This window comes from Brassica rapa, chromosome A05 (genome assembly GCF_000309985.2).
Source record: "Brassica rapa cultivar Chiifu-401-42 chromosome A05, CAAS_Brap_v3.01, whole genome shotgun sequence".
Lineage (NCBI taxonomy): Eukaryota > Viridiplantae > Streptophyta > Magnoliopsida > Brassicales > Brassicaceae > Brassica > Brassica rapa.
In genome coordinates, this window is record NC_024799.2 from 23826204 (window position 1) to 23851346 (window position 25143).

The window sequence follows — 25143 nt, forward strand, 5'->3', positions numbered from 1 at the left end:
TTAACTCTAAGCTTAAGTCTAGATAAGTTAATCCTACGGTAAAAATTTAAGAAAATTTAGTCTGAGAGCTATTTTGTCAAAATAAACTAAAAAGAACTATCATATGAAATTTCTCTAGTTTAAAACTCTTATAAATAGTTTATAGCTCTTATAAATAGTTTTTAAGTCCTTATAATAATTTGGAGCTTGTATTTTTTTGAACACCTTGGAGCTTGTATATATGATCTAAAGATCTTATAAATAATATTTCCTCTTTTAAAAACACTTATTTTTTATTTTTGAACTTTTACAATTCATTTTATATTTAAGAAATGATTAATAAAGCTTTCTAAATAATTATATATGTCTTAAAAATCTCTTAGATAGTTTTTAATAATATTTATCTAATTATACAAGATTTCATAAATTATTTACAAATAATTAGTTATAAAATCTCTTCACTATAATATCTTACATGTTTTCGTTTAAAACAGACAATATTATAGACGGAAATGATATATATTAATAGTATGTAAGTTAAATATATTTTTGTAATAGAATATTAGTTGAATTTTTTTTTTCCTAATTCAAAAATAGTTGATGAATTTAATTACTCAAAATCTTTTCAAATTTGAAATCTATACTATTAAATCAAAATCTTTAATAGGATTATGTCTTTGATTTTCTAACTTATTTACAATTAGCATGTTATTGTCTTTTCTGATTTCTTATAAATAAATTCAGCCAGATTATATAAAACCAATCAAATTAAGTCAGTTTATAACCAACCAATCAAATTGCATCACCATTTAAACAATAATCTAACTTAAAAATGGCTTTGTATCGTAACCAACTTGCCTAACAATCCAATGCTTCGAATGGTAAAAGCAGTTTAAGCAAAACATGTAGATCAAGCAGATCAAGTGGATTATGTGGAAAAAAAGTAGATCAAGCATATCAAACCATTTATTACAATCATTATAGCTAGTTTAGCTGTAAGTAATTTTGATACAATTTTATATCATTGTTAAAAAATCTAAAATGATATAAATAAAATTTGTTTTTTTAAATGATATAAAATATGACTAAAACCAATTTATTTATATAGATATTAGAAAATATTATGAATTTTCTATGATTTTTAAAACTCGAATTTAAGAAAACTGGATAATAATATCGAACCAGGTCATGATTTTAGCGAGTTTTATCGGTTTTTGACCGAATTTACCGGTTTATCTTAAATATGATTTTAACACAACCCAAAACCAGTTAGAAAAACGTGTCACAATCCGACCGGTTTGATCCACTATTCCACCGGTCCAATTTCCAAAACACTGATTACAATTTATATTGACAAAAGCAATTTAAAAATAAATGATATTATTAATAATAAAAATTACAATAAATACATTATATGTTGATACAATACATACATGACAATAAATATCTCACTAAAGTTACGTAACTATATTTTAAAAACTAAAATATGAAAATATTAGTATTTAACCAATTATGTCTATATGCCATTTATATATATATATATATATATATTTACATAATTCAAAACACACACATCATATTTTAATATTTATATTTAAATAACAACCAAAATATTTATAAAACCATTTACTTTTAGAAGTATTTCATTACATTGTTAAATATATAGTTAATATTTATTTTTTGAACAGGGCCTTGTTATAATTTGAAACGGTAAATGACTAGTACTTACAAATATATTAAAAAATCATATATATATATATAAATATATATATATATATATATATATATATATATATATATATATATATATATATATATATATAATAAATATATATATATATATACTATACAAGGATGCTATTTTCAATGCTTACCAAATCATTCCTCAAATCAAATAAATTAAGTCACAAAATGTATATCTTTATGGCCTAGTCAGGATTATCATTTGCGTCATTGCTGCTAGTCATCATTAACGATTATAGTAATCCCTTTTTTAGTATCAACTCAAAAGTCAAGAAATTCAATTTTATGAAAATGGAAAGAATGCCACGTATTTGGGGTCAAATATATCCGACACCTTTGTTTTGAATTTTGATTGGATCACCATTCTCATTTTCGTGCTTCCCCATCTTCTCTCGCCAACCTCCAGAATCTGTGTTCTTCACGACGATATTACAAATCTCCCGATCTCTCAATTCATCTCGCTGAACACCTGATTCTCCAATCACGCTGCAACCCAATCAATAGGGTTTCTCAAAATCTCAATTTTCGTATCTTGTTTGTTTGCAAACCCCTAAGCCCCTTTTCTTGTTCAGCCAAGGTTCTTGGGTTCATGGTTGTTTGATAACAACACGTTTTGAAGATGAGTGCTGTGCATTTTCTTTTTAGCTCCAAAAACCCTAAGTTTCGAGGGATTTTCAACGGACTCTGCGCTTTGATTCTATTCGTCTTCTTCTTCGATCGGAGCGAAATTCTCAACAACCCTTTGTTAAAGAAAGCATCTTTCGTCTCCAAAGGTAAACTCAACACCAATGGTTTCACCCATTATCGACACATGATCGAAGAAGATGTTTCCAAGTTTGGCAATGAAAGCTTCAGCAGCACTAGTACTGTCTTATGCTCGGGTTTACATAACCACATCGGTTACGCTGACCAATGCGACTTCTTAAGAGCGAACCCGAGCTGCTCACCTGATGGGTTCTTTGACTACCTTACCTTCTTTTACTGCTCCTGCAGAGACTTCAAGATCTTGGGCTACATGATCCTCGGCGTTTGGCTCGTTGCCTTGTTTTATCTCTTGGGTAACACCGCTGCTGATTACTTTTGTTGCTCCCTTGAGAAGCTCTCTAAGCTTCTGAGGCTGCCTCCTACTCTTGCCGGCGTTACTCTGCTTCCTCTCGGGAACGGGGCGCCGGATGTGTTTGCGAGTATAGCTGCTTTCGTTGGTTCGGATAAAGGAGAAGTTGGTCTTAACAGCGTCCTTGGCGGTGCTGTGTTTGTCACTTCCGTTGTTGTTGGGATTGTTTCGCTTTGCGTTGCGGATATGGAGGTGAAGCTTGATAAGAAGTGCTTTATTAGAGACTTGAGTTTCTTCCTTTTCTCGCTTGTGTCTCTGATGGTGATTCTGATGGTTGGGGAGGTGACGGTGCGGATTGCTGTCGCGTTTGTTTCGATTTATGTTGTTTATGCTTTCCTTGTGGCGGCGAATGTGATTCTGAGAAAGCATGCTAAGAGGTTTAAGATAGAGGCTATTACTCCTTTGTTACCTATGCAAGGGAGTGTTTTTTCGCCGAGTGTTGGAGAGGATGTTCCGATTCATAGCCCCTTGATTGAGAGTGACTCTGAGGATGGTCCGCCTCGGCTGCTGAACTCTCTTCCTCAGTGGATGTGGGCTTCTAATGTGGCTATCTATTCAAACCATTTCGCGAGAGGTAGTAGCGTGCAAGATGATGACAGACCACCTTGGGGATGGATTGAAGACGGTGCGGAAGTTGAGAGCTCTTTGTGTAATAAATTCTCTTCTTTGTTGGAGATCCCACTGACGGTTCCGAGGAAGTTAACGATTCCATCGGTGGAGGAAGATACATGGTCGAAGACATACGCTGTGGCCAGCGTTACGTTAGCGCCTCTGCTTCTGGCGTCTCTATGGAGTAGCCAAGAGAATGTGAGTCCACAAGCTTGTGGTGTGGCCTACTTTATCAGCATAGCTATTGGCTCTGCTCTTGGGTTTTTTGCTTACAAAAACACAGAACCGGATCACCCGCCTAGAAGATTCTTGATCCCTTGGGTGCTCGGTGGGTTTATTATGAGCATCGTATGGTTCTACATGATTGCAAACGAGCTTGTTGCGCTTCTAGTAACATTCGGTGAGATCTACGGTATCAACCCGTCGATACTTGCGTTAACAGTACTCGCTTGGGGAAACTCAATGGGTGACTTAGTGTCAAACATCGCATTGTCGATGAACGGTGGGGATGGTGTACAAATCGCTCTTTCGGGATGCTACGCAGGTCCAATGTTCAACACACTGGTCGGACTCGGTATGTCAATGCTTCTTGGCGCATGGTCTAAAAGTCCTGACACATACATGGTCCCGGAAGACAAAAGCTTGTTCTACACACTTGGGTTTCTAGTACTCGGTTTGGTTTGGGCTATGGTGATGCTTCCGCGCAACAACATGCAACCTAACAAAACCTTAGGTATTGGACTCATTGCTCTGTATCTGATATTCGTCACTTTCAGGCTCAGCTGCGCCATGGGATTTATACCATGGGCTGCTTAGAAGCTTATATGTAACAATGCTTCTACCTTAACCAAAACAACTAATCAGAGGCTGTTATTGTTTGTAATATCAAAAACTTGTAATGATGAGCTTTCATAGTTTGGTTTCTTATCGGGTTGTTGTTGTTATCATACCTGCCACTTTTTTTATAACCTCAAGATTCTTATCCTCGTGTATCATGTGTCGTGTGACCCACGTCTCTGACGTGGCATCTAGACGAAACATAAGATCCAGAAGCTCAGAGAAAGCAATAAATACATCACTAACGAATCATCGTCCATTGTTATGGCTAAGCTCTCTCTCTCCTCTGTCTTCTTCGTTTTCCCTCTCTTCCTCTGTTTCTTCTCGTCGTTATCTTCTTGGGATGGGTTAGAATCATACATCGTTCATGTGCAGAGTTCTCATAAGCCTTCTCTCTTCTCCTCCCACGACCATTGGCACAACTCTCTCCTCCGCTCTCTACCGTCCTCTCCACAACCGGCGACGCTCTTATACTCTTACTCACGCGCCGTTCAAGGCTTCTCCGCTCGTCTCTCACCTACACAGACCGCCGCTCTTCGCCGTCACACTTCCGTTATCTCCGTTATACCAGATCAAGCGCGTGAGATTCACACCACTCATACACCTTCCTTCCTCGGTTTCTCAGATAACTCCGGTCTCTGGAGCAACTCCAATTACGGCGAGGACGTGATCGTCGGCGTTCTCGACACCGGAATCTGGCCGGAGCATCCTAGCTTCTCCGATTCAGGTCTCGATCCAGTTCCATCTACGTGGAAAGGCGCGTGCGAGATCGGACCTGACTTTCCCGCTTCGTCTTGCAACCGGAAGCTCATCGGAGCTCGAGCGTTCTATAAAGGATACTTAACGCATCGCAATGGGACGGTGAAAGCAGCGAAGGAATCGCGATCGCCGCGGGATACGGAAGGTCATGGCACGCACACGGCATCCACTGCGGCAGGATCGGTGGTGGCGAACGCGAGCTTGTACCAATACGCGCGAGGAGTGGCGCGTGGGATGGCGTCGAAGGCGAGAATCGCAGCTTATAAAATCTGCTGGACAGGTGGTTGTTACGATTCCGATATCCTCGCGGCCATGGATCAGGCCGTTGCTGACGGTGTTCACGTGATCTCTCTTTCCGTTGGTGCTAACGGTTACGCTCCCGAGTATCATATGGACTCAATCGCGATTGGAGCGTTTGGAGCCACGCGCCACGGTATCGTTGTTTCCTGCTCCGCTGGAAACTCTGGTCCTGGTCCTCAAACCGCAACTAACATCGCTCCTTGGATCTTAACCGTCGGTGCGTCCACGATCGATCGAGAGTTCTCCGCGAACGCAATCACCGGCAACGGGAAAGTCTTCACCGGAACGTCGCTCTACGCCGGCGAGCCTCTCCCTGATTCTCAGCTTTCTCTGGTGTATTCCGGCGATTGCGGAAGCAGATTGTGCTACCCAGGGAAGCTGAACGCGTCCTTGGTGGAAGGGAAGATCGTTCTCTGTGACAGAGGAGGTAACGCCAGAGTTGAGAAAGGAAGCGCCGTCAAGATCGCCGGCGGAGCAGGGATGATTCTCGCGAACACAGCTGAAAGCGGGGAAGAGCTCACCGCCGATTCGCATCTCGTCCCGGCGACGATGGTCGGAGCTAAAGCTGGAGATCAAATCCGCGAGTACATCCAAAAGTCAGACTCTCCCACCGCAACAATCAGCTTCTTGGGCACTTTGATCGGACCTTCTCCTCCTTCTCCCAGAGTCGCGGCCTTCTCAAGCCGTGGACCGAATCATATAACTCCGGTTATCCTTAAACCGGACGTGATTGCGCCAGGAGTTAATATATTAGCCGGTTGGACCGGAATGGTTGGTCCAACCGATTTGGATATCGATCCGAGACGGGTTCAATTCAATATAATCTCCGGTACATCGATGTCGTGCCCACACGTGAGCGGACTCGCCGCTCTCCTCCGTAAAGCTCATCCCGATTGGTCACCGGCGGCGATCAAATCCGCGCTCGTTACAACCGCTTACGATACAGAAAACTCCGGCGAACCAATCGAGGATCTCGCCACCGGTAAGTCGTCGAACTCGTTCATCCACGGAGCTGGACACGTGGATCCGAACAAAGCCTTGAACCCTGGGTTGGTTTACGACATCGACGTCAAAGACTACGTGGCCTTCCTCTGCGCCGTGGGATACGAGTTCCCGGGGATTCTAGTGTTCCTTCAAGATCCAACTCTTTACAACGCCTGCGAGACGAGCAAGCTAAGAACCGCCGGCGATCTCAATTACCCGTCGTTCTCCGTCGTTTTCGGATCGAGCGTCGATGTTGTGAAGTACAGAAGGGTTGTTAAGAACGTTGGGACCAACGTTGAGGCGGTGTACGAAGTCGGGGTTAAGTCTCCGGCGAACGTGGAGATCGATGTGTCTCCGAGGAGGCTTGCGTTTAGCAAGGGGGAGAGCGAGTTGGAATACGAAGTGACGTTTCGGAGCGTTGTGCTTGGCGGAGGAGTTGGATCCGTACCGGGTCATGAATTCGGGTCGATCGAGTGGACAGACGGTGAGCACGTCGTCAAGAGCCCGGTGGCTGTTCAGTGGGGTCAGGGATCATCAGTTCAGTCATTCTGATTGATAAGTATTGGGTTTATTAATGGGCCTAGTAGTAAATGGGCCGATATATTTACTCATTGTTGAGCTCTTACTCTTGTGTTAGACCATAAGCAATTAAGCATGGGAGTAAATGAGCAGAAACTTCGATTGCATTTGTAAAATTAGTTACCTCTTTATTTCATCTATCCGTCCAACAAATGATGTGGATTTATAAGCCCAAATGTTATTGTTAGCCCAGAGCATTAATTAAAATCGATTCAAAGATCTCCAAGAACATAGTATTGGGCTAATGATGTATGTAACCGAACCATTATTTAGTACAACACTAGGCGGATTGTTTTTGATCGGTTAAAGGAAAACCGGAATGAAATACATGTGAAGAAGATGCGTGTGGGGAAAGAGTGGTTGCGTGAAAGATAAGAAAAACAACTCCACGTGGAGGACAAGTCATGATGGCTGACCAAATCCTAATACGTTGCTTCTTACGCAAATCGTATTCCATTGTTATGTTATTTCGGGACCACCTTCTGTTTTTGTTTTTCAAGTTATTCCTAAACCGAAACTAACCGATTAGATTCCGAAAAATATCTTGAATGCTGCATATAAAACCAAAATATTGTTCTAACCAATTCAAATTGAATGATCTTTCTCCTCCCATCTGATCTGACTTAAACAAAACACGTCATTATAAAACGATGATGTCATTAAATACGTATTTTATACACTAACGCACGTGCTTTAGAATGTAACAGGCTTTCGACAAGTTGACTCTCAGCAACCGTAGGAACTAGTGGTAAATATTCAAAAATAGATTTACGGTTGTGGTTCAATTCCAAGCTCAAGACCGAACCGTAGCCGTCTAATTTTAAGAAGACACACGTTCCCCACAAGTCAGTGTAGATGAAACTGGGGACTAGACACGTGATATGAGCGTGACATCCCCTTCCCTTTTCATGGCCGCCGATTCGGACGCGTGCCATGTTCAACTTCGCCGACTTGGCACCACGTGGCTACTATTCTTGCTGCGATGGTTTATCTCCCGGGACGCGTCGGTGTGTCCTTATCAAAAAGAAACTTCTTCTCAAGGCTAATCTTCTTCTAGAGCATCTAGAAAAAGTAAAACAACCAAAAATGTTAAAACCAGTTATACCACAATCTATGGGGTTCTCTGCATGCATGAAAATGTCATTGTTGCCCCTGCAGTAAACCCATCTTTTCCGGTTTAATCTTTGGCTACCCTAAAATGTTTGTTTGTCTGAATACACGTTCCACACGTGACATTTAGTAATTTTGCAAATTATAATACGGTAGCGTGTGTTTTATTCTTTATTGTTAAAGATGGTATAATAAAAGATAGTTAGTTCAAACTTCAAACATTAACTTACAATCACTTAACAAAGAAGGGGGAAGGTTTAAATGAAAGTTGTTTTAACCCAGTTATCAATCCGGGTTCGACCTAGATTCTTCTCACTGAAGTAGACATATTTAGAAGACAATATCTCATGGTGGACCCTTTTCCCTACAATTTGCTGATTATTATTCATGATTAAAGTAGCAACTTAACCCAATTTGCCAAAAAGTAAAACAAGTTTATCAAATACTACAGAAACTTGTTTTTTTCAACACTCGTCATAATCTTATAAATGAATAAAGGTGATGCAAATGGGATGACTCATATGCCGTAGAGACTGTGCTATATTAATTTAAAGAAAGGAAACAAAAAAAAAACAAATTGAAAAATATAAAAGATTCGAATAGGATAAGAAGATGCATAAAAAAAATGATTCAGCTTAAATAAACAAAAAGCTGGCGGGGTGGCGTGAAGCTAAAGAAAGCACAAGTGAATAATACAAAATATCTCACTAAATATTTTGTAATCACCAAGAAAAATATTGAGAAAAGTCATAATTTAAATATTTAGACTAATAACAAAAAAAAGATAAATAACAAATTACATAATGTAGACTTTATGAAAATATTGCTAATTGCGAGTCTTTTGCTTCCAGATCTTAATTTGTCGTACGAGTTAGGTTAAAAGACAAATTATCTTAAAGTGTCTTTAATCAACACACCCAAAAGTCATCTAGTGACCAATCTCATAAACTAGTATATGATTAGAATAGCTTATATCAATTGGAGTTGAGATATCGATGTCATCTGACTGGATATCGTTAATTAATCATATTAGCGTGTCATCAGCTTCTGCAAGTCTCATTAATCAGCTTTAATTAAATACAACAGTACCACTTGTTCTAATCGTGTTTTGAGTTTGGAAGACAGATTGATAATACGAATATATAATCACAACTTTAAATAAATAAATTCGGAGAAGATCACACAGATCTTGGGTTAGGACATAACGCACTAGAAATATTTTATTCTTTAGATATGTTGAATCAATACCCAATACACTTTAAACCTTGTCGACAGAACATGATTAGACTGTACTAATAATAGTATTAGTCGTCAGTTAATCACTAAAAGGGTATTACAGTAATTACGTTAATCGGTTTACCTTGGTCGGCCGAAATCAAAACGACCGTGTTTCCTATTGAAAAAAAAAAAAGAAATATCTAAAAAATAATAATTTCAATTTTGCTTAAAGCAAAGCGTCTTCTTCCTTCTCTTCTCCTCCTTCCTTCACACTCATCCTCCTCCTCCTCCTCCTCATTTTCTTCTATTTGATCTCCGAACTCAGTATTAATAATTGTAAATATCTTAGCTTCTATTCTCTTCTTCAAATCTAAAGTACAATTTTTTTAATTGTTTAATTCATTTCTCGAAACTTCGGATTCGAAATGGTGATGGCTACAACTATATCAATCTACGCTAGTCCACCTAGCAGCGCGTGCTCCACGCCGCACCAGATCACCGCCTCTGATCTCGATCCCGCCTCCAGAAACTTGTCGACATCTCCTTCTAAACCGATCGTCGTCGGAGGTCTCTCTTCGCTCTTCTCCGCCAAAGCAGACGACTTTTCTCCTTTCCGCCACCATGATCGAAGCGAGGATTGTAAAGATCTGAGCTTTACGAGCTCCTTCTGTTATTCTCCGGCGAGACTTCATCACCACCGACGAGAGCACCACCAAAGCCCGATCTCGGTCCTTCACGGTCCCGTCTCGTGCAGCTGCAGCCCGCCGATGAGAATCGGAAGCTCCCACCGCGCAGGAGGAGGAGCTAACGGATTGTTCAGTAGGTTCGTGAGGAAAGCCGTTGGCTCGTGTGTTGATTACGAGCTGGGACCACCGTCGGATGAGCTAACGTTGTTTCCGATGGAGGATGGATCGGAGACGAAACAGCCGTACGCTATGGATTTGCTCAGACGTGCTCAGCTTAGGCACAAGATTTTCGAAGATGAGTGTGTCATCAAAGCGTTTTACGAGGCAGAGAGAGCTCATAGAGGACAGGTGGATAATAACAAAGACGAACCTTTCTTTATAAAGTTGTTTGCTTTCTTGTTTGACTGATGTGTGTGTGTGTTAAATTTAGATGAGAGCTAGTCGTGATCCTTACTTGCAGCATTGTGTTGAGACTGCTATGTTGTTGGCTAACATCGGAGCTAACTCAACCGTTGTCGTCGCTGGGCTTTTACACGATACTATGGACGATTCATTCATGACCTACGATTATATCCTCAGAAACTTTGGAGCTGGTGTTGCTGATTTGGTCCAAGGGGTAAGTAAGAAACAAGCAAACATGTGTTAATTGTTTGAAACTGTAGCAAACTCGCTAATGTGTGTGTTTATAGGTTTCAAAGCTTAGCCAACTAAGCAAACTCGCTAGAGAGAACAACACAGCGTGTAAGACCGTCGAAGCTGATAGATTGCATACGATGTTTCTTGCAATGGCCGATGCGAGAGCTGTTCTCATCAAACTAGCAGATCGTCTCCACAACATGATGACGCTTTACGCTTTGTCCCCAGTGAAGCAGCAGAGGTTCGCTAAGGAGACTCTCGAGATCTTCGCGCCTTTGGCTAACCGGTTGGGAATCTCTAAATGGAAAGTTCAGCTTGAGAACCTCTGTTTCAAGCATCTTTACCGGCACCAGCATGACGAGATGTCAACCATGCTTGAGGATTCGTTCGACGAAGCCATGATTACTTCTGCGATAGAGAAACTGGAGCAAGCTCTGGAGAAAGAAGGCATTTCTTACCATGTTCTGTGTGGTCGGCACAAGAGTTTGTATAGTATTTACCGCAAGATGTTGAAGTAAGTTCCTCTTCCTCCCCTTTTTTGCTGATGAAACAGTGTTCATTCAATGCTTATGTTGTCTTTCCTCATTGTACCAGGAAGAAGCTAACGGTGGATGAGATTCATGACATTCATGGGTTACGTTTGATTGTTAACAACGAAGGGGATTGTTACAAGGCCTTAGGAGTAGTTCATAGTTTATGGTCTGAAGTTCCTGGGAAGCTAAAAGATTACATAACTCATCCCAAGTTCAATGGGTAAACTTCACACACCTTTGTTTGTAGCATTGGCTTGTTTAAAAGTTCTACGAATCTGACTTTTATTTGTTTTAGGTATCAATCTTTGCACACGGTAGTGATGGACAATGGAACGGTTCCACTTGAAGTCCAGATACGTACACAAGAGATGCATTTGCAAGCTGAGTTTGGGTTTGCAGCTCATTGGAGGTACAAGGAAGGGGACTGCGAATACTCTTCGTTTGTACTTCAGATGGTTGAATGGGCTCGGTGGGTTGTAACGTGGCACTGCGAAACAATGAGCAAAGACCGGTCTTCCATTTGTTCTTCTGACTCCATCAAACCCCCTTGCAAGTTTCCTTCTCACTCTGAGGACTGCCCTGCTTCTTACAAGCCTAACAGTAGCCAGGACGGGCCAGTCTATGTCATCGTAATCGAAAATGACAAGGTTTGTTTGTTTGTTATGATCTGACTAAGTAGAAGAGTGTGTTGCTTGATTGTTTATACTGAACAAATCTAAAAAAGTGCAGATGTCTGTGCAAGAGTTTCCAGCGAGTTCAACAGTCTCGGATCTGCTGAGCAGGGCGGGGCCTGGGAGCTCGAGGTGGTCCATGTATGGCATACCAGCAAAGGAGGAGCTACGGCCTAGGCTAAACCAGAGGCCTGTAAGCGACCTCAAGTGGAAGCTGAAGATGGGTGATGTGGTGGAGCTGACTCCACCTATTCCTGATGAGTCTCTGCCTGAATACAGGGAAGAGATTCAACGGATGTATGATCGAGGGCTCGCGTTTTCTCGCCCCGGGACCATGGTTGGATGGGGAAGCTGATTAGTCCCTCTCTGATTGTTGATTTAGTCCGTGCATATGTAATGTATATAATTGTAATGATTAGTTTTGTTGTACATAACAATGGTTCTGTTGATTCAATGCAAGCTGAAAAGAATTTAATGGAAATTTCAAAATTTGACAAAAACAAAACCACCTTTTTATTGAGCAACAAAAACAAAACCACCTATGATTGAGCAAAAGTAACAAGTGATGACATAAAAGGAGGTACATAATTAGTATCTCCACAAAGAAGAGGCCATTTCAGAGAGAACACAAAGGTAACACTGAACCCTTGATGAGTTCCTTGCCGTGAGTTACAAGTCACAAAGGTTATGAAGTTGTTCTCTGCCCATCTCACTTCCTTGTGTAATCTTCTGCAGCCTTTAGACAATAATCTGCAGAGACCAATTGTGCCATGTGGACCAAACTTGAACAGATTATAATTTTAAAAGTAGATGGGAAAATGCCAATAATGAGTATATTTCATGGTCATATGTGTGTTTTGTAGAGAATCTTTTATTAGAGACTAAACTTAAACGTGCTAAAAATCTTCCCTCATTTCTCTTTAGCAAAAGTCTTCCCTCACCTCTTTTCCTCATTAGCTAAATATGGATTCATGCAGAAACTTGTATTCTTCCTATCAAGCAATTTTTGTTGTGTGCTATGTGATCATTCCAGAGAAAGATTCTACCATCAGGGGGAAACTATGGATTTATTTGCTAAATATGGATTCATGCAGAAACTTGTATTCTTCCTATCAAGTAGTTCTTGTTGTGTGCCATTTGATCATTCAAGAGAAAGATTCTACCACCAGGGGAACTAAACACATGTTGGTATCTGCAGTTTGAAATCAACATCTTCTTAATTTTGTAAGACATGTTCTTTTGAATAGATTCTTACTTATTTTCTACCTCTTCTCATTTTCTTATATAAGTTTATCCTCATGTATTATTATTTTCTGCCTCATGATTTACTTCTTTATGTGATCATTCAATAATGTTTATAAGCTGGTACAAGGTAACAATCATTCAAATAGTAGTTTCTTCTTCTTCTTCTTCTTCTTCTTCTTCTTCTTCTTCTTCTTCTTCTTCTTCTTCTTCTTCTTCTTCTTCTTCTTCTTCTTCTTCTTCTTCTTCTTCTTCTTCTTCTTCTTCTTCTTCTTCTTCTTCTTCTTCTTCTTCTTCTTCTTCTTCTTCTTCTGTCATATGTTTGGGCTCATTACTGCAAATATAGTGAGGCTTTTTCTTGAGGTATGTTCTGTTATAAGCTTACTCTCTTTCAATAATCACAGGGACCCTTTTTAGGACCAAATCACTTCTTGATAGCTGTGTTCTTAAGAAAGATTGTTTTGGGGTGGATAATGTTAAAGTAAAAGAGAGTTAGTATGTGGTTTTGATACCATCCTAGATGGAAAATGATTCATTATATACATCACAACCAAATAACTTTTGCAGATAACAGTTTACAGAAGGCTTTAACATTTTCACAGCTCACAGCAAACATTAAGACAAACTTAAAAGACAGATTAGCTACTTCCACAAGGAACAAAAGGAAACTTCTTCTCCTTTCCATAGTAAACCAGCAAAGGTATCTTCATCTTCCATCTTTATTTCCCAATTGTTATCATACTTTCTGAGTAAAGATTTGGCTCCATCTATTGCATCTTCCCCAAATGCTTCTGCTGAGAAGCCAGCTTTTCTCATCCTCTCATACCATATCTCTTTCCCTTCATTAGTATCACCTGAGCTCATCAACACCTTTGTTGCCTCTCCTTCCATTAGATTCCTCTCTTCGCTGTTCTCTTCTTTGAATCCATAGCTTGTTGAGTCCAAAAACTTCCATAGATAGTCCAGTTTCCTTGAGAAGTCTGCTGCAAAGTCCACACTGCTACTGCCTTCTCCATTGTATTCACAAAGAACAACTCCTTTAGGATTCAAACTTCTAAGTGCTTTCAAAGCCTCGCTTCTCTCATCAGTGATGCTATTCTTCAGTTGGTACAGCCTAAACTGAGCACAGACGATGAAGGTCTCATGAGGTGAGGTATCAATGAGTTGAGACTTGTCAATTACACTTATCTGGAGGTTGATGTTGAGGGACCTAGCAAAGCCAATGAGCTGAGAGGCATAGTTGTAAGATGGTGGACCAACAGAGAAAGGTATGTCTGCGGTTAGATCGGATACAACGGTGATTCTAACTTGAAGAGGAGGTCCTTCTGGTCTGCAGCAGAGAGCTTCCAGCAAAGTGGGCCATTGCATACCATGAGAAACACCAATATCAAGAATGTGAAGATCTGTTTTATCTCTTGGCTCTTGTGATAGAATCTGTAGGATGGCTGAGTTTGCCATGTTGTTGGGCAAAGCAAACCAAGGGCTTACTTCATAGAACTTGAGCAAAGTCTTCTGAAACATCTTCACTTCTGCTGAAGCAAAAGTAAGAGTGGATGATGGCACAAAGGAAGTTGAAATGTGTTTTTTCAAAGCACAAAGACCAAAAGATGCAAGCCTATGATTAGAATCACCACAAGAAGAGGCAAGTTCAGAGAGAACACAAATGTAATGTTGAACCCTAGATGAGTTCCTTGCCGTGATTGCCAAGGCACAAGGGTTAAGAAGTTGTTCTGCCCATCTCTCCGCCTTGTTGCTATCTTTGCGGCTCACCTCAGTAGACTTGTCTGCTTTTTTCTTGCTCCTTGCTGATCTTTTCACTAGTTGTGCATCGGTAAGCTCATCACGGTTCCGTTTCTTGGACTGATCGTTTGGTAGCTGAACCACCACTGGTGGAGGATCTGAATCAATGACTGGAACTCCTGTTACCACTTCAAGATCAGTTGCTTCACACCCTATATATGCATCAAGATCTTGACTATAGCTATGAAGAAAATCACATCCTGGATCTTGAGCTTGAGTCTGATGATCCCATTCCAACGTTTGAGACCAGTCAAACTCGTTGAGCAAATCAGAATCAGTGAATCCAGGTAATGGCGTTAAGGAGATAGAATCATCAAACCAGCCTAGGACATTATCTAGAGTTTGGCTTGGTGGTTCTGTTTCTTCTAGCGACATTGAACAGATGTTTAAAAAAGGTATTGCTTGTGAGTAGGTAGGTTTAGGTTTAAGATAACAATAAAAAGGATGAGAATCCATGTAAATGGCGTGTGGTCTTATATATAGGTGTATGTTGGGGAGTATATTAACTACCTTTACAAAATGGTTATAAGATCTGTGAAAAAATACCATTTGATTACTACACTTTGATTTGCATTTCTTAAGTCAATTAGTCTCTGCACTTATTGCAGTTTGGGACCATTGTTTTTTTTTGTTCTACACTGTTAGGGACCATTGGTTTGGGTTGTACTATACAATTTATGTTTCATATCATACATTATATATGTCATATATTGGTGTTTTATATGATAATTTAGAGATAATTATAGTATCAATCTGTACTATGATGTTGTCATTAGTATTTATAATAACAAGGTCTAGATTGTGGGGACATATTGTGAAGCAGACATAGAATCTGGTTTTATCTTCCAACTGTTGGTTCTTGAGGATAATATTTTAAAAACTGTACTGCTCAAAGCATAACATATGCTGATATGCTCGTAATTGCTTAGAACTTTATAATATGTTGATGAATATTACTCTCCGATAAGGTATAAACCATTTTCATCTCATCATCTCTTGTTAATATATATGTTTTATATTATGCCACAAACTCACAGCATAGATATTGAAATGATCAAATATCATCATGGACACATTATCATAATGATTGACCCAAAAAAAAAACACATTATCATAATGATTGTTTGATCAAAAATGATCTTTCTGTGGAACTAGCTTTCATCTTATTGTTGGTCCACTACTTGAAAACTTTTGTCACACCCACATGCATGTTTGAGGAGGAGGAGGAGCATCCATTTCAAGAATATTTAGAAACATTACAAGTTTTGTTCTTCATCTTTTAGACATCATTACAAGCTTTCAAGAAGCTGAGGTTTAGCCGCAAACACCGATTAGCTAACATGAATTAAATATATGTATTTAGATGGAGATTGGAATTTTCAAAATCCACAACTGGAATTTGGATATATAAATTCACCATCCACAATCCATTATATAATAAATGTTTTTATAAGATTTAGATAGATGTACCAGCAATATTGCTTAGAGCAGTACATCAAATTATTGTGGTTGTGATGACTATTTGGTTGGTGGAGGATTGTTATCATAGAGATTTGAGTGTAGATATTTAAATATGATTGGAGGGGATATAAACATCAAGAGATAATATAACCTTAGTAAAATGAGACGAAGACAATTATGTCTTTGTTCCTACATGTTCAATCGTGTGTGTTAGTCAAACGAAGTTCCAATGGACCACTCGACGTGTGGATTTTCATTATTCATAATGTTTTTCGTACATAGCAATGTTTAAATATGATTTAGAGAACAACAATTGTCCAAAATGGCTACACCAAAACTAGGAATTTTCAAAGAAAAATCATTACAAATTTACAAATTTGACCAAGTAAATAAATATATTCGTGAGCTGTAAATAATTAAGCATGTGTGTTCTTCATCTAATTAAGCAAGCAAATATACAAAAAGAAACATAAACTAGAGTTGTTTTATAAGAGGTTCTTCTATAAACAATATCAAAGCAAGTAGCATTCAGTAAAGGTATTGTAACACGAGCTTCCACGCCCTTCTGGATGATGTACGTATGGCTATTTCAGACGTTTATTTCTATCTGAAAAATTATTATCAATTACAATAGCAAATCATATAACAAACACACTTTTACCAAAATATCAACCATCTTAGGAGAATTTTGAACTAAAATATATGATAGCTGAAAAGATTTTTACTTATCGATGGACTAAGTAGGCAACAAAACAAAAATGTGCTCTAAAAACAAAAAAAAACAACTTATTATATATTCCATTAATCACAAGTCCATGTGAGCAGAAATAATAAGTTTCTTTTTTTTTGGTAAAACAGAAAGAAAGAAAAAAGGTTAAACCAAGTATCAACATTCTACCACCAAACAGTGCCAAACATTCCCTGAGGGTCCTTGAAGAAATGCGATTGAGAGTTTGATTCTTGAAGCTTCTTGGTATGAGGAAACGTCCACTAGAGCCTCTAGCTCTCTTTAACGCATGAAGGTGGCGAGACTCTTGAAAGTATGGACTATATCGCTGCATATTATATACCTCTGAGGACAGAGTTATAGAGGCAGGCAACCATACTTTGCGGACTTTGATGAGCTTGTTCGGAGCTTCAAGCTTTGCACGGTGCTGCCTTCGACGGAGATTAGCTTGGTATTGTTCCCCATTAACGAAAATGTTCGTTCTCTGGAATGTTGCGAGGCAAAAGCATGCTAAAAGGAAGCAATCCAATTTGTGGATGATGATGCACCAACAAAGTTCGATACACAATATACTTCATAAGATCATAAATTTGTTTAAGCAAAGGCTTCAATGAGATAAGTTGCAACAACAGCACTATCATGGGATGCAATCATTGTGTATTACTACCGTGTGTTGTGAGATGATACTACGGAAAAGACATGTACCAATGAAATGTGGGGTTACATTTCCATGTAGAGACCAAGAAGTCTGAAGGCGTAGAAAATAGACGTCATTAGTTTTTTTTTCTTTCAAATTAAATTAACATTAATTTAAACCCAAATCTGGCATCAGAACAGCAAAACGTCTGGTAACCGGGGAAACAGTTACCGCTAGGGTACAGACGATTTGGCAGAGGTACTACAAGCAAATCTTAACAAAATTTTACAGGTCGTTATGATCACCTACTGAGAAGTGCGGGGTAGACTAATATGGTCTCTCGTCTTCATGTCACGGTTTAGATATTTGCGCGGGATATTAACTATATTTGGGCCCAACAAGCAGTGGGCTCAGCTTCGGTTTTTAGTAACTGTATTGTTCGATTACACTTACCTTAGCCATTAAGAACGTATATAACTTACGCAATGCTTTTAGTACAAATAAAGTGATCGTTCTTGATCTATTTTTACATACATAAAAACATAAAAGGATCGATCCTTCGATTCTAATATTCTTTATATCATTTGTGAAAGAAAACAGCAAGAATAAAGAGACTTATCAAAGTGTTACCTGAAGCAAAGCATACTTTAAAATGACCTTGCTTAACAATGGGGATAATGTTAACTTGGCTTTCAAAATGGTTTTTGATTTTGAAATACTTAAGCCTTGAAAGAGACAGAAAGGTGGGGGACAAAAAGCATTGTTAGACTTAGTTGGAAAAACAACTCTATAGAGTTTTAATAATCAAATTTAATAACAAGCTTGAATCTAAATTTCATGTCTCATCATGACTTGTTTTTTTAGATTAGTCACTTTATGTACTCTTTTCAGTTTGGAAGATGCAGTATACTATTGGTCACCATAAAGCTAGGAATAAATACTAGTGATCATAATTGATCAACTAAGTAGGCAAGAATCAATGGTGTAGCTACAATATAGTTGACGATGCATGCAAAAACATTCTCAAGATAAATAACCAAAATATCAAACATAAAACCAAGAGAAAACAGTGATCTCACATGGCAAGATAAAAATAATAATATTTTCAGTATACGATCTGATCATTCATTGCTGTAATATTTTTGTTTTCTAATCGAATATGTATTGTTTTTAGCTGTCTTTAGTAAAAGAAAGCTAGGGAGATGAATAAAAAAAGATAAAAGAGAAAAAGTATTAAATTTCAAAAATTTAAATGGTATAAAGACGGTAACAAATTCAACAGTGTAGTTAATTCTCGTCCGTTGCTTCACGGCGCTCCTGTGACCATATACAATTGTATATGAATTTCTGACATACACTCGTAATTATATTACTTTTTTTCATGTTGGTTTTCTTTTATATTTCTTGGGTCAGTGGGTGCAATCGACAGTCGGAATCATTCAATAATGCACGTGTCGATCTCTGGTCACGGCCGAGATATTTTGCACGGCTTCATAACTCTTTTTTTAACTATAAATAAAACCTAACAAGAATTTAGCAAAAAAAAACCTAAAAGGTAATAATTTTATTTATTTCCTGAATATCGTACTCGTACTTTAAAAAAGAAAAAAAAAACGGAAAAATAAAAGATAGTAAAGGAAACAAATGAAGAGATGAAATGGATAAAGGAAAAAAAAAAGAGAGAATATAATTTGAAAATGTCTTGGTCCTATTTCTCCCACATTCCCAAGCATCTCAATTAGTTTCGGATTAATTGTGGGTGTACGTACTTAATGAGTTTTTAAAATATAAATAAGTGTTGTCATTGTAAGATAGATATATGCGTGATTTTGTAACAATTTGTAAAATGTATATATGAAAATACAGTACTTTAAATCAAGTGAGCAAACGACAAAAAAGAAATCAAGTAAGCACAGTTATAGAACTGCATATATTCCTTTACAAAAATGAAAAACCTATTTTAGTCAAAAAAAAAGCAAGAAAAACTAATAAAATAACAAAACTAAAATAGACGTTAAAGAAAAACCAAAGACACATAAAAACAAGAACTTGATAAAATTGGGATATTATTAAAGTTTGCAATAAAGCTGTGTAAATGATTAATGTTGGATTTTTTTTTGTCGACTGATTAATGGTGGATACTCTGATCAGAATCTGTGCGTTTTGAATTTGCATATATGAAATCGATAAAATATTACTAATATTTAAAAAATTGCCAATAATTAATTTAAAAAAAAAAAAGAAAAAAAAAAAGAGAAGAGGGTTTATATAGGAAGTAGGAAACAACACAAATACAAATACACAACACTTTCGCAGAGTCCAACGATCTCAAAGCTCCTCCTCTCTTTTCTTTCTTTCTTTCTCACTCACCAAAGCTAGTTCGTAGCTTCCTCTATACATAGAGTGTGCGTGCGTGCGTGTCTCTCATTCAATCTCAAAAGCTTCAAAGAACGGACCCTTAGAGAGTTTCAAAACGGAACGTTTTATAGGTCTGATCTGCAGATTCTCCTCCTTCGCATGCCGTCATCATCAAACGGTGTGTGACATCTGAAAATCTCTGTAACTGAGAAAGCATTCGAATTTAGCGTGCTGCGAGTGTATTTATATTGCAGCATAAAGGTACAAATCATTGCGAGTTCGTTCACTCTGTTCCTAAAAAAGGCTTTAGATTTGAGAAAGTGTGTTTTTTTTTTAAATTCTCAGGTCGAAGGGTGAGACCGTGAGAGAAAGAGAGATGCTTACGTGCATAGCTTGTTCGAAGCAGCAAAACACCAACAATGGCGGATCTAAAGATGAAGAAGAAGATGATGACAGAACACCCAGGTCTAAGCAGACGATTAAGTCCCTGACGTCACAGGTACATACAATCCTTCTTCTTTTACTATGTCACTTTCACGAAATGGTGAAAAGAAAAGAAACTGCGAGACAGGACCTGTTTTGAGTCTTGTCTGTTTCTGTTTTGGAGGCTCAGACCAAAATAGGAACAAAACTCTTTTGTCTTCTCCGTAGAATCCAAACTTTTTTTAAGTCTGTGACTTTCAGATTTTTTATTTATTTATTTATCTATCTATCATGTGATTCTTCTTTTCTAGATAAAAGACATGGCAGTGAAAGCCTCAGGCGCTTACAAAAGCTGCAAACCGTGTTCCGGTTCTTCAAACCGGAACTCGGATGCTGCATCAGCTTCAGGGAGGTTCCATTATGCCTACAAGAGACCTGGAATCAGCAGAAGCGGAAGCTCTACTCCTAAGATTCTAGGGAAAGATATCGAGTCAAGGCTGAAAGGGCTTTTGAGTGGAGAAGGAACACCTGAGTCCGTGAGCGGCAGGACAGAGTCTACAGTGTTCTTGGAGGAAGAAGAAGATGATGAGCGTAAAGAATGGGTTGCTCAAGTTGAGCCTGGTGTCCTCATCACTTTTGTCTCTTTGCCTGAGGGAGGCAATGATCTCAAGCGTATTCGATTCAGGTAAGAACTTAACTCCATTATGAGAATGTGTGTTTCTTGGAGACAAGCTATGAGAAGTACAAACGATATTAAAGATGTTATCTTAATGTTTTGGAAACTTGCATTTTTCTCTTGAAAATCAATTTTGAAAGTGGTCCCCAAAACGTTTGTTGTGTGTGTTGTGAGATCCTTTTGCCAATAAAGGTTTTTTGAGATGTGGATTTATGTTTCGGTAGTCGAATCCGATCTTTAAATGGATCTCTCCCAAGAACAGTTGTGTGGGGGAAAGCGTTTAGTGATATTCATTTTGTAGGTGGGACATGTTCATGTATGAGAAGCAGCATATGATCTAACTAACTTTCTTCAATGGCTTCATCAAAGAATATGACACTTTGGCTCTACCTAACTAACTTTCTTCATGCAGGGCCGGCCCTGAGATTTTGGACAGTAGGCGATTAGTGAAGATTTCAATAGTTTGGAGGATTAATATTTTTTTATATATAAATTTGGTGCCTATTATATTTGGGGCATGTGGCGAATGTTTCATCCGGCATTGCCCAGGGCCGGCAAGACCGGCGCTGTCTGCATGGTCTTGTCAAAGAGGGACAATTTGCCTTAAAGTGATTGACATTTATAGTTAACATTGTTTACTTGGTTGTTGTTGTAGTCATTGAAACAGCACATTGTTTGCTGATTTGTTTACAAAAATTCAATTTGGTTTCAGTCGTGAGATGTTTGATAAGCGGCAAGCTCAAAAATGGTGGGCGGAGAATTTCGAGAAGGTCATGGAGTTGTACAATGTGCAGCAGTTTAATCAGCAGAGCGTCCCGTTTCCAACTCCTCCTACATCCAAAGATGAGGTAATACACACTCTCTGTCTTTGATTCTCATGAACACATGAATTAAATGTTCATTTGGTAATGCCAGAGCTCTACCAAGAACGGTCCTGCAACGCCACCTCTAAACAGTGAATGCCCTCGAGGAAAAGGGTCACTCGCTCACCAACCAAAACCACAAACACAAAGTCGGTACCGAAGTGATTTGTCTGGTCTTGCGACGACGCCAAAACTCTCTAGCATAAGTGGCACCAAAACTGAGACATCATCGGTTGTTGGGTCCGCAAGAAGTAGTAGGTTATCAAGGGAAGACGAAGAAGAAGAGGATGCAGAGCATTCAGAGGAGGTCTCAGTAAGTAATGCGAGCGACAACGAAACAGAATGGGTAGAGCAAGATGAAGAAGGTGTTTACATCACAATCAGAGCTTTACCAGATGGAACACGCGAGCTTAGACGCGTTCGCTTCAGGTAGTAAAAAACATTACCGTTCAGTTACTAATACGGAAGCACTTGGTAACATCTTCTCTTGTTGTTGCAGTCGAGATAGGTTTGGAGAAACGAATGCAAGATTGTGGTGGGAAGAGAACAAAGCTCGGATACAACAGCAGTACTTGTGATGCTCTCTGCAAGACATTTACACAGCAAAACCAAACACTTTTAAAAAAATGCTTTAACTTGGAGAAAAGCTACACACTGATGGAAATAAACTGTTTGGTTTGAGATAATGCATTTCTTTTTTTTTTATATAGTTGGTGGTTATTAGATCTCTTCTCTTCTCTTCATTGGAGTTCTTATTGTGATGACTAGAGCATCTTGTTTTGCGTCTTTTCAAATCTTGCATGAGTTGTATGTAGAATAATGCTTTAGATAGGTCATGCGAAGTTTCTTTCTAGTTGGTGATTTGTTACTCGTTACTCTTCTCTTGTGTACAATCTATAAAGTGGTGTATTACTTGTAGTTACTCTTTCAGCATATGTTAACTCTTGGTGTTATTTATCATCAATGCTATGTTGTGTGTACATATATGCAACTTCTAATAAATTCGTTTGGGTTAATATTAGAGAAACTAGAGCCCGTGTCCGCGCTACGCGCGGATTACATGTTTAATTAAAGTATCGGTAAATTAAAATTGGGTGTTTTTTGTTTCTGAAAGTGTAAGTTAAATTTTGTTTTTTTTTTTAAATATGAAGACGGGGGAAGCGCGTCATCTGTTTTATTTTTTTAAAGTAAAATTAGTTTTAATAATATATTGACGTAGGAAGCGATAACGTAAATTTTTAAAAAGTTAACTTGTGTCGTTTGCTATCAGGCTTAGGATAGTAGTTTATTTCTCTTTTGAAAGAGTTATATGATATCAATATCGTTGTCAAATTAGAAGCGTGATCCAGGTGTGGTTGTGAGTGATAGTTTCCCTGAAAAAGTGAAATATTTATAAGCATTTTGTTTGACAAAAACTTTATGTTTAGTTTATTACCTTCATGTAACCATAGAATGATACTTGTGATGATTACGATTTGGTTTTTTTTGGTAGATATGCGATTTAACTCCCTGAAATTAGCCGCCTCCTTGTCCCATAAAGTTAGACGTACCAATTTGGATCTACAAAAAATTATTGGATTATATTTTTTTTAGGTGGAAACCAATTTTTATTTAATAAAATGTTAATACCTGTCTAAACGGAATCCAATGATGATTTTTGTATCTATGTTGTGGTTATATAAATCACTTCCTTGGATGAGGCATATGCGGCCAACAACATCTGTGGGAATAATTTGTTTTTAAGTGACCAAAATAGAGAATTTATTGGTATGTGAGATATGTATGTTTTTTTTTACCCGGGAGTAAATTGGTTGCACTTGCTAAGCTGATCAACTGGGGTAGCGTTGGGGCCGGAAAATGTATGAAGGAATCGGTGGAATATTTTCTTGAATCAGTGTAATAATTGTTGTCTCATTGATATTGATTATGTATGGTTGAACGGTAAGCTTGTACCGTCGGTTATTGAGAAGAAGATTAAAATATCTAATGTGATAAATTTTCCCTTCCTCGAACCGTCGGTACATTGTGTTAGACGTAGAAATAGGCACCCTTCTTTCCATTTTTTTTGTTCCTCATTAGTGGTTAAAAGCAATCATTTGAAATGTAGTTGGAACCATTAAAAGTAAGTATTTTGTAGACAAACCTGGATGTCGAGACAAATGAAAATTGTTCCTAGGAAAGCATTTTTATTTGTGTGATCTTCGGCTGCATGTTATGCACACATAAGAATGAGAATTATTTTGTATTGCACATTTTGGAGGTGTTAATTTTTAATTATTATGGTAGGTTTGATAGTAGGTTTAAATTTTCATCAAATTTAATAATTAAATAACATAGAATATTGCTGGATTCACTCATTAAATTTTGTGTGTACCTTTCACTTTATTTCGTACTCCTAGCGGCCGTCCACGTTTACGTTTCGTGGTGTTCGAACTTGATGACTCTGTTATTGGAAAGAAGAATATTTTTAATATATAAAGTTATCCTACTATATAAAAGAGACTATTTTGAGGGCTTCGAAGGTGTGCCACATGGACAAAAATTTTTTATTGCCAACCAATCTGCCATGTCATCCTAGACTGGGCTTCAGTCCAAAAAATTGAAAAAAAAAGTTACGTACTGGCCCAGCCTCTTACGTATTCATATATCCTACGTATTTATATATAAATTATGATTTCGTATTAAAATTTGAAATTCTTGTGTGAATTGAAGCAATAGAAAAAAAAGAACAAACAATATGATAATACGAAATCATAATTTATATATAAATACGTAGGATATATGAATACGTAAGAGGTTGGGCCAGTACGTAACTTTTTTTTTCAATTTTTTTGGGCTGAAACCCAGTCTGAGATAACATGGCAGATTGGTTGGCCAGAAATTTTTTTACCCATGTGACACACCTTAGAAGCTTCCAAAATAGTCCCTTTCATATAGTAGGATTTTAAGGATAACGTTTTTTTAGTAATTTTTACAAAAACAGTTCTGAACGAAGAAAATAACTAAAATAATTTTTATTAAAAAATAAAAATATATAGTTAATTAATCTAGACTTAGGTTTACAGTTAAGAGATTAGGTTTAGGAATATGATTTAAAATTTTTAAAAATAAATATTAAATATTAAAAAATAAAATAAATATTTTGGTTATTTTTTCTTTAAAAACCATTTATGTGACAAAAACTTAAAAATAACTATT

The 25143-nt window shown here is 37.9% G+C and overlaps 5 protein-coding genes across 5 annotated transcripts; 4 read left to right on the plus strand and 1 right to left on the minus strand.

Moving 5' to 3' along the window:
• The first annotated feature begins 1865 nt into the window (after positions 1-1865).
• LOC103870070 (cation/calcium exchanger 3) lies at positions 1866-4372 on the plus strand. Its single transcript, XM_009148170.3, has one exon. It carries the CDS (start codon positions 2342-2344, stop codon positions 4259-4261), a length of 1920 nt encoding a protein of 639 aa, XP_009146418.1. The 5' UTR covers positions 1866-2341; the 3' UTR covers positions 4262-4372.
• A 135-nt stretch (positions 4373-4507) lies between these two features.
• On the plus strand, positions 4508-7123 carry LOC103870071 (subtilisin-like protease SBT1.4). Its single transcript, XM_009148171.3, has one exon. The coding sequence runs from the start codon at positions 4547-4549 to the stop codon at positions 6875-6877; it is 2331 nt and encodes a 776-aa protein (XP_009146419.1). The 5' UTR covers positions 4508-4546; the 3' UTR covers positions 6878-7123.
• Positions 7124-9657: 2534 nt separating this feature from the next.
• LOC103870072 (probable GTP diphosphokinase RSH2, chloroplastic) lies at positions 9658-12252 on the plus strand. Its single transcript, XM_009148172.3, has 6 exons — positions 9658-10266; positions 10349-10534; positions 10608-11068; positions 11149-11307; positions 11383-11734; positions 11817-12252. Exons 1-6 carry the CDS (start codon positions 9658-9660, stop codon positions 12111-12113), a joined length of 2064 nt encoding a protein of 687 aa, XP_009146420.1. The 3' UTR covers positions 12114-12252.
• A 1265-nt stretch (positions 12253-13517) lies between these two features.
• Positions 13518-19667, minus strand: LOC103870073 (scarecrow-like protein 29). Its single transcript, XM_009148173.3, has one exon. The coding sequence runs from the start codon at positions 15347-15349 to the stop codon at positions 13643-13645; it is 1707 nt and encodes a 568-aa protein (XP_009146421.3). The 5' UTR covers positions 15350-19667; the 3' UTR covers positions 13518-13642.
• Positions 19668-19928: 261 nt separating this feature from the next.
• LOC103870074 (protein Brevis radix-like 2) lies at positions 19929-22905 on the plus strand. Its single transcript, XM_009148174.3, has 6 exons — positions 19929-20244; positions 20329-20482; positions 20718-21091; positions 21795-21930; positions 21998-22374; positions 22445-22905. The coding sequence occupies exons 2-6, from the start codon at positions 20360-20362 to the stop codon at positions 22521-22523; spliced, it is 1089 nt and encodes a 362-aa protein (XP_009146422.1). The 5' UTR covers positions 19929-20244; positions 20329-20359; the 3' UTR covers positions 22524-22905.
• The last annotated feature ends 2238 nt before the right edge of the window (positions 22906-25143 follow it).

Coding starts and splice junctions, on each gene's coding strand:
- LOC103870071 (XM_009148171.3), top strand. CDS start 4,547: ATGGCTAAGCTCTCTCTCTCCTCTGTCTTCTTCGTTTTCCCTCTCTTC.
- LOC103870070 (XM_009148170.3), top strand. CDS start 2,342: ATGAGTGCTGTGCATTTTCTTTTTAGCTCCAAAAACCCTAAGTTTCGA.
- LOC103870073 (XM_009148173.3), bottom strand. CDS start 15,349: ATGGTATTTTTTCACAGATCTTATAACCATTTTGTAAAGGTAGTTAAT.
- LOC103870074 (XM_009148174.3), top strand. CDS start 20,360: ATGCTTACGTGCATAGCTTGTTCGAAGCAGCAAAACACCAACAATGGC. Junction 20,483..20,717: donor TTAAGTCCCTGACGTCACAG/GTACATACAATC, acceptor CTTCTTTTCTAG/ATAAAAGACATGGCAGTGAA. Junction 22,375..22,444: donor CTTAGACGCGTTCGCTTCAG/GTAGTAAAAAAC, acceptor TTGTTGTTGCAG/TCGAGATAGGTTTGGAGAAA.
- LOC103870072 (XM_009148172.3), top strand. CDS start 9,658: ATGGTGATGGCTACAACTATATCAATCTACGCTAGTCCACCTAGCAGC. Junction 11,069..11,148: donor ATTTACCGCAAGATGTTGAA/GTAAGTTCCTCT, acceptor TCATTGTACCAG/GAAGAAGCTAACGGTGGATG. Junction 11,735..11,816: donor TCGTAATCGAAAATGACAAG/GTTTGTTTGTTT, acceptor AAAAAAGTGCAG/ATGTCTGTGCAAGAGTTTCC.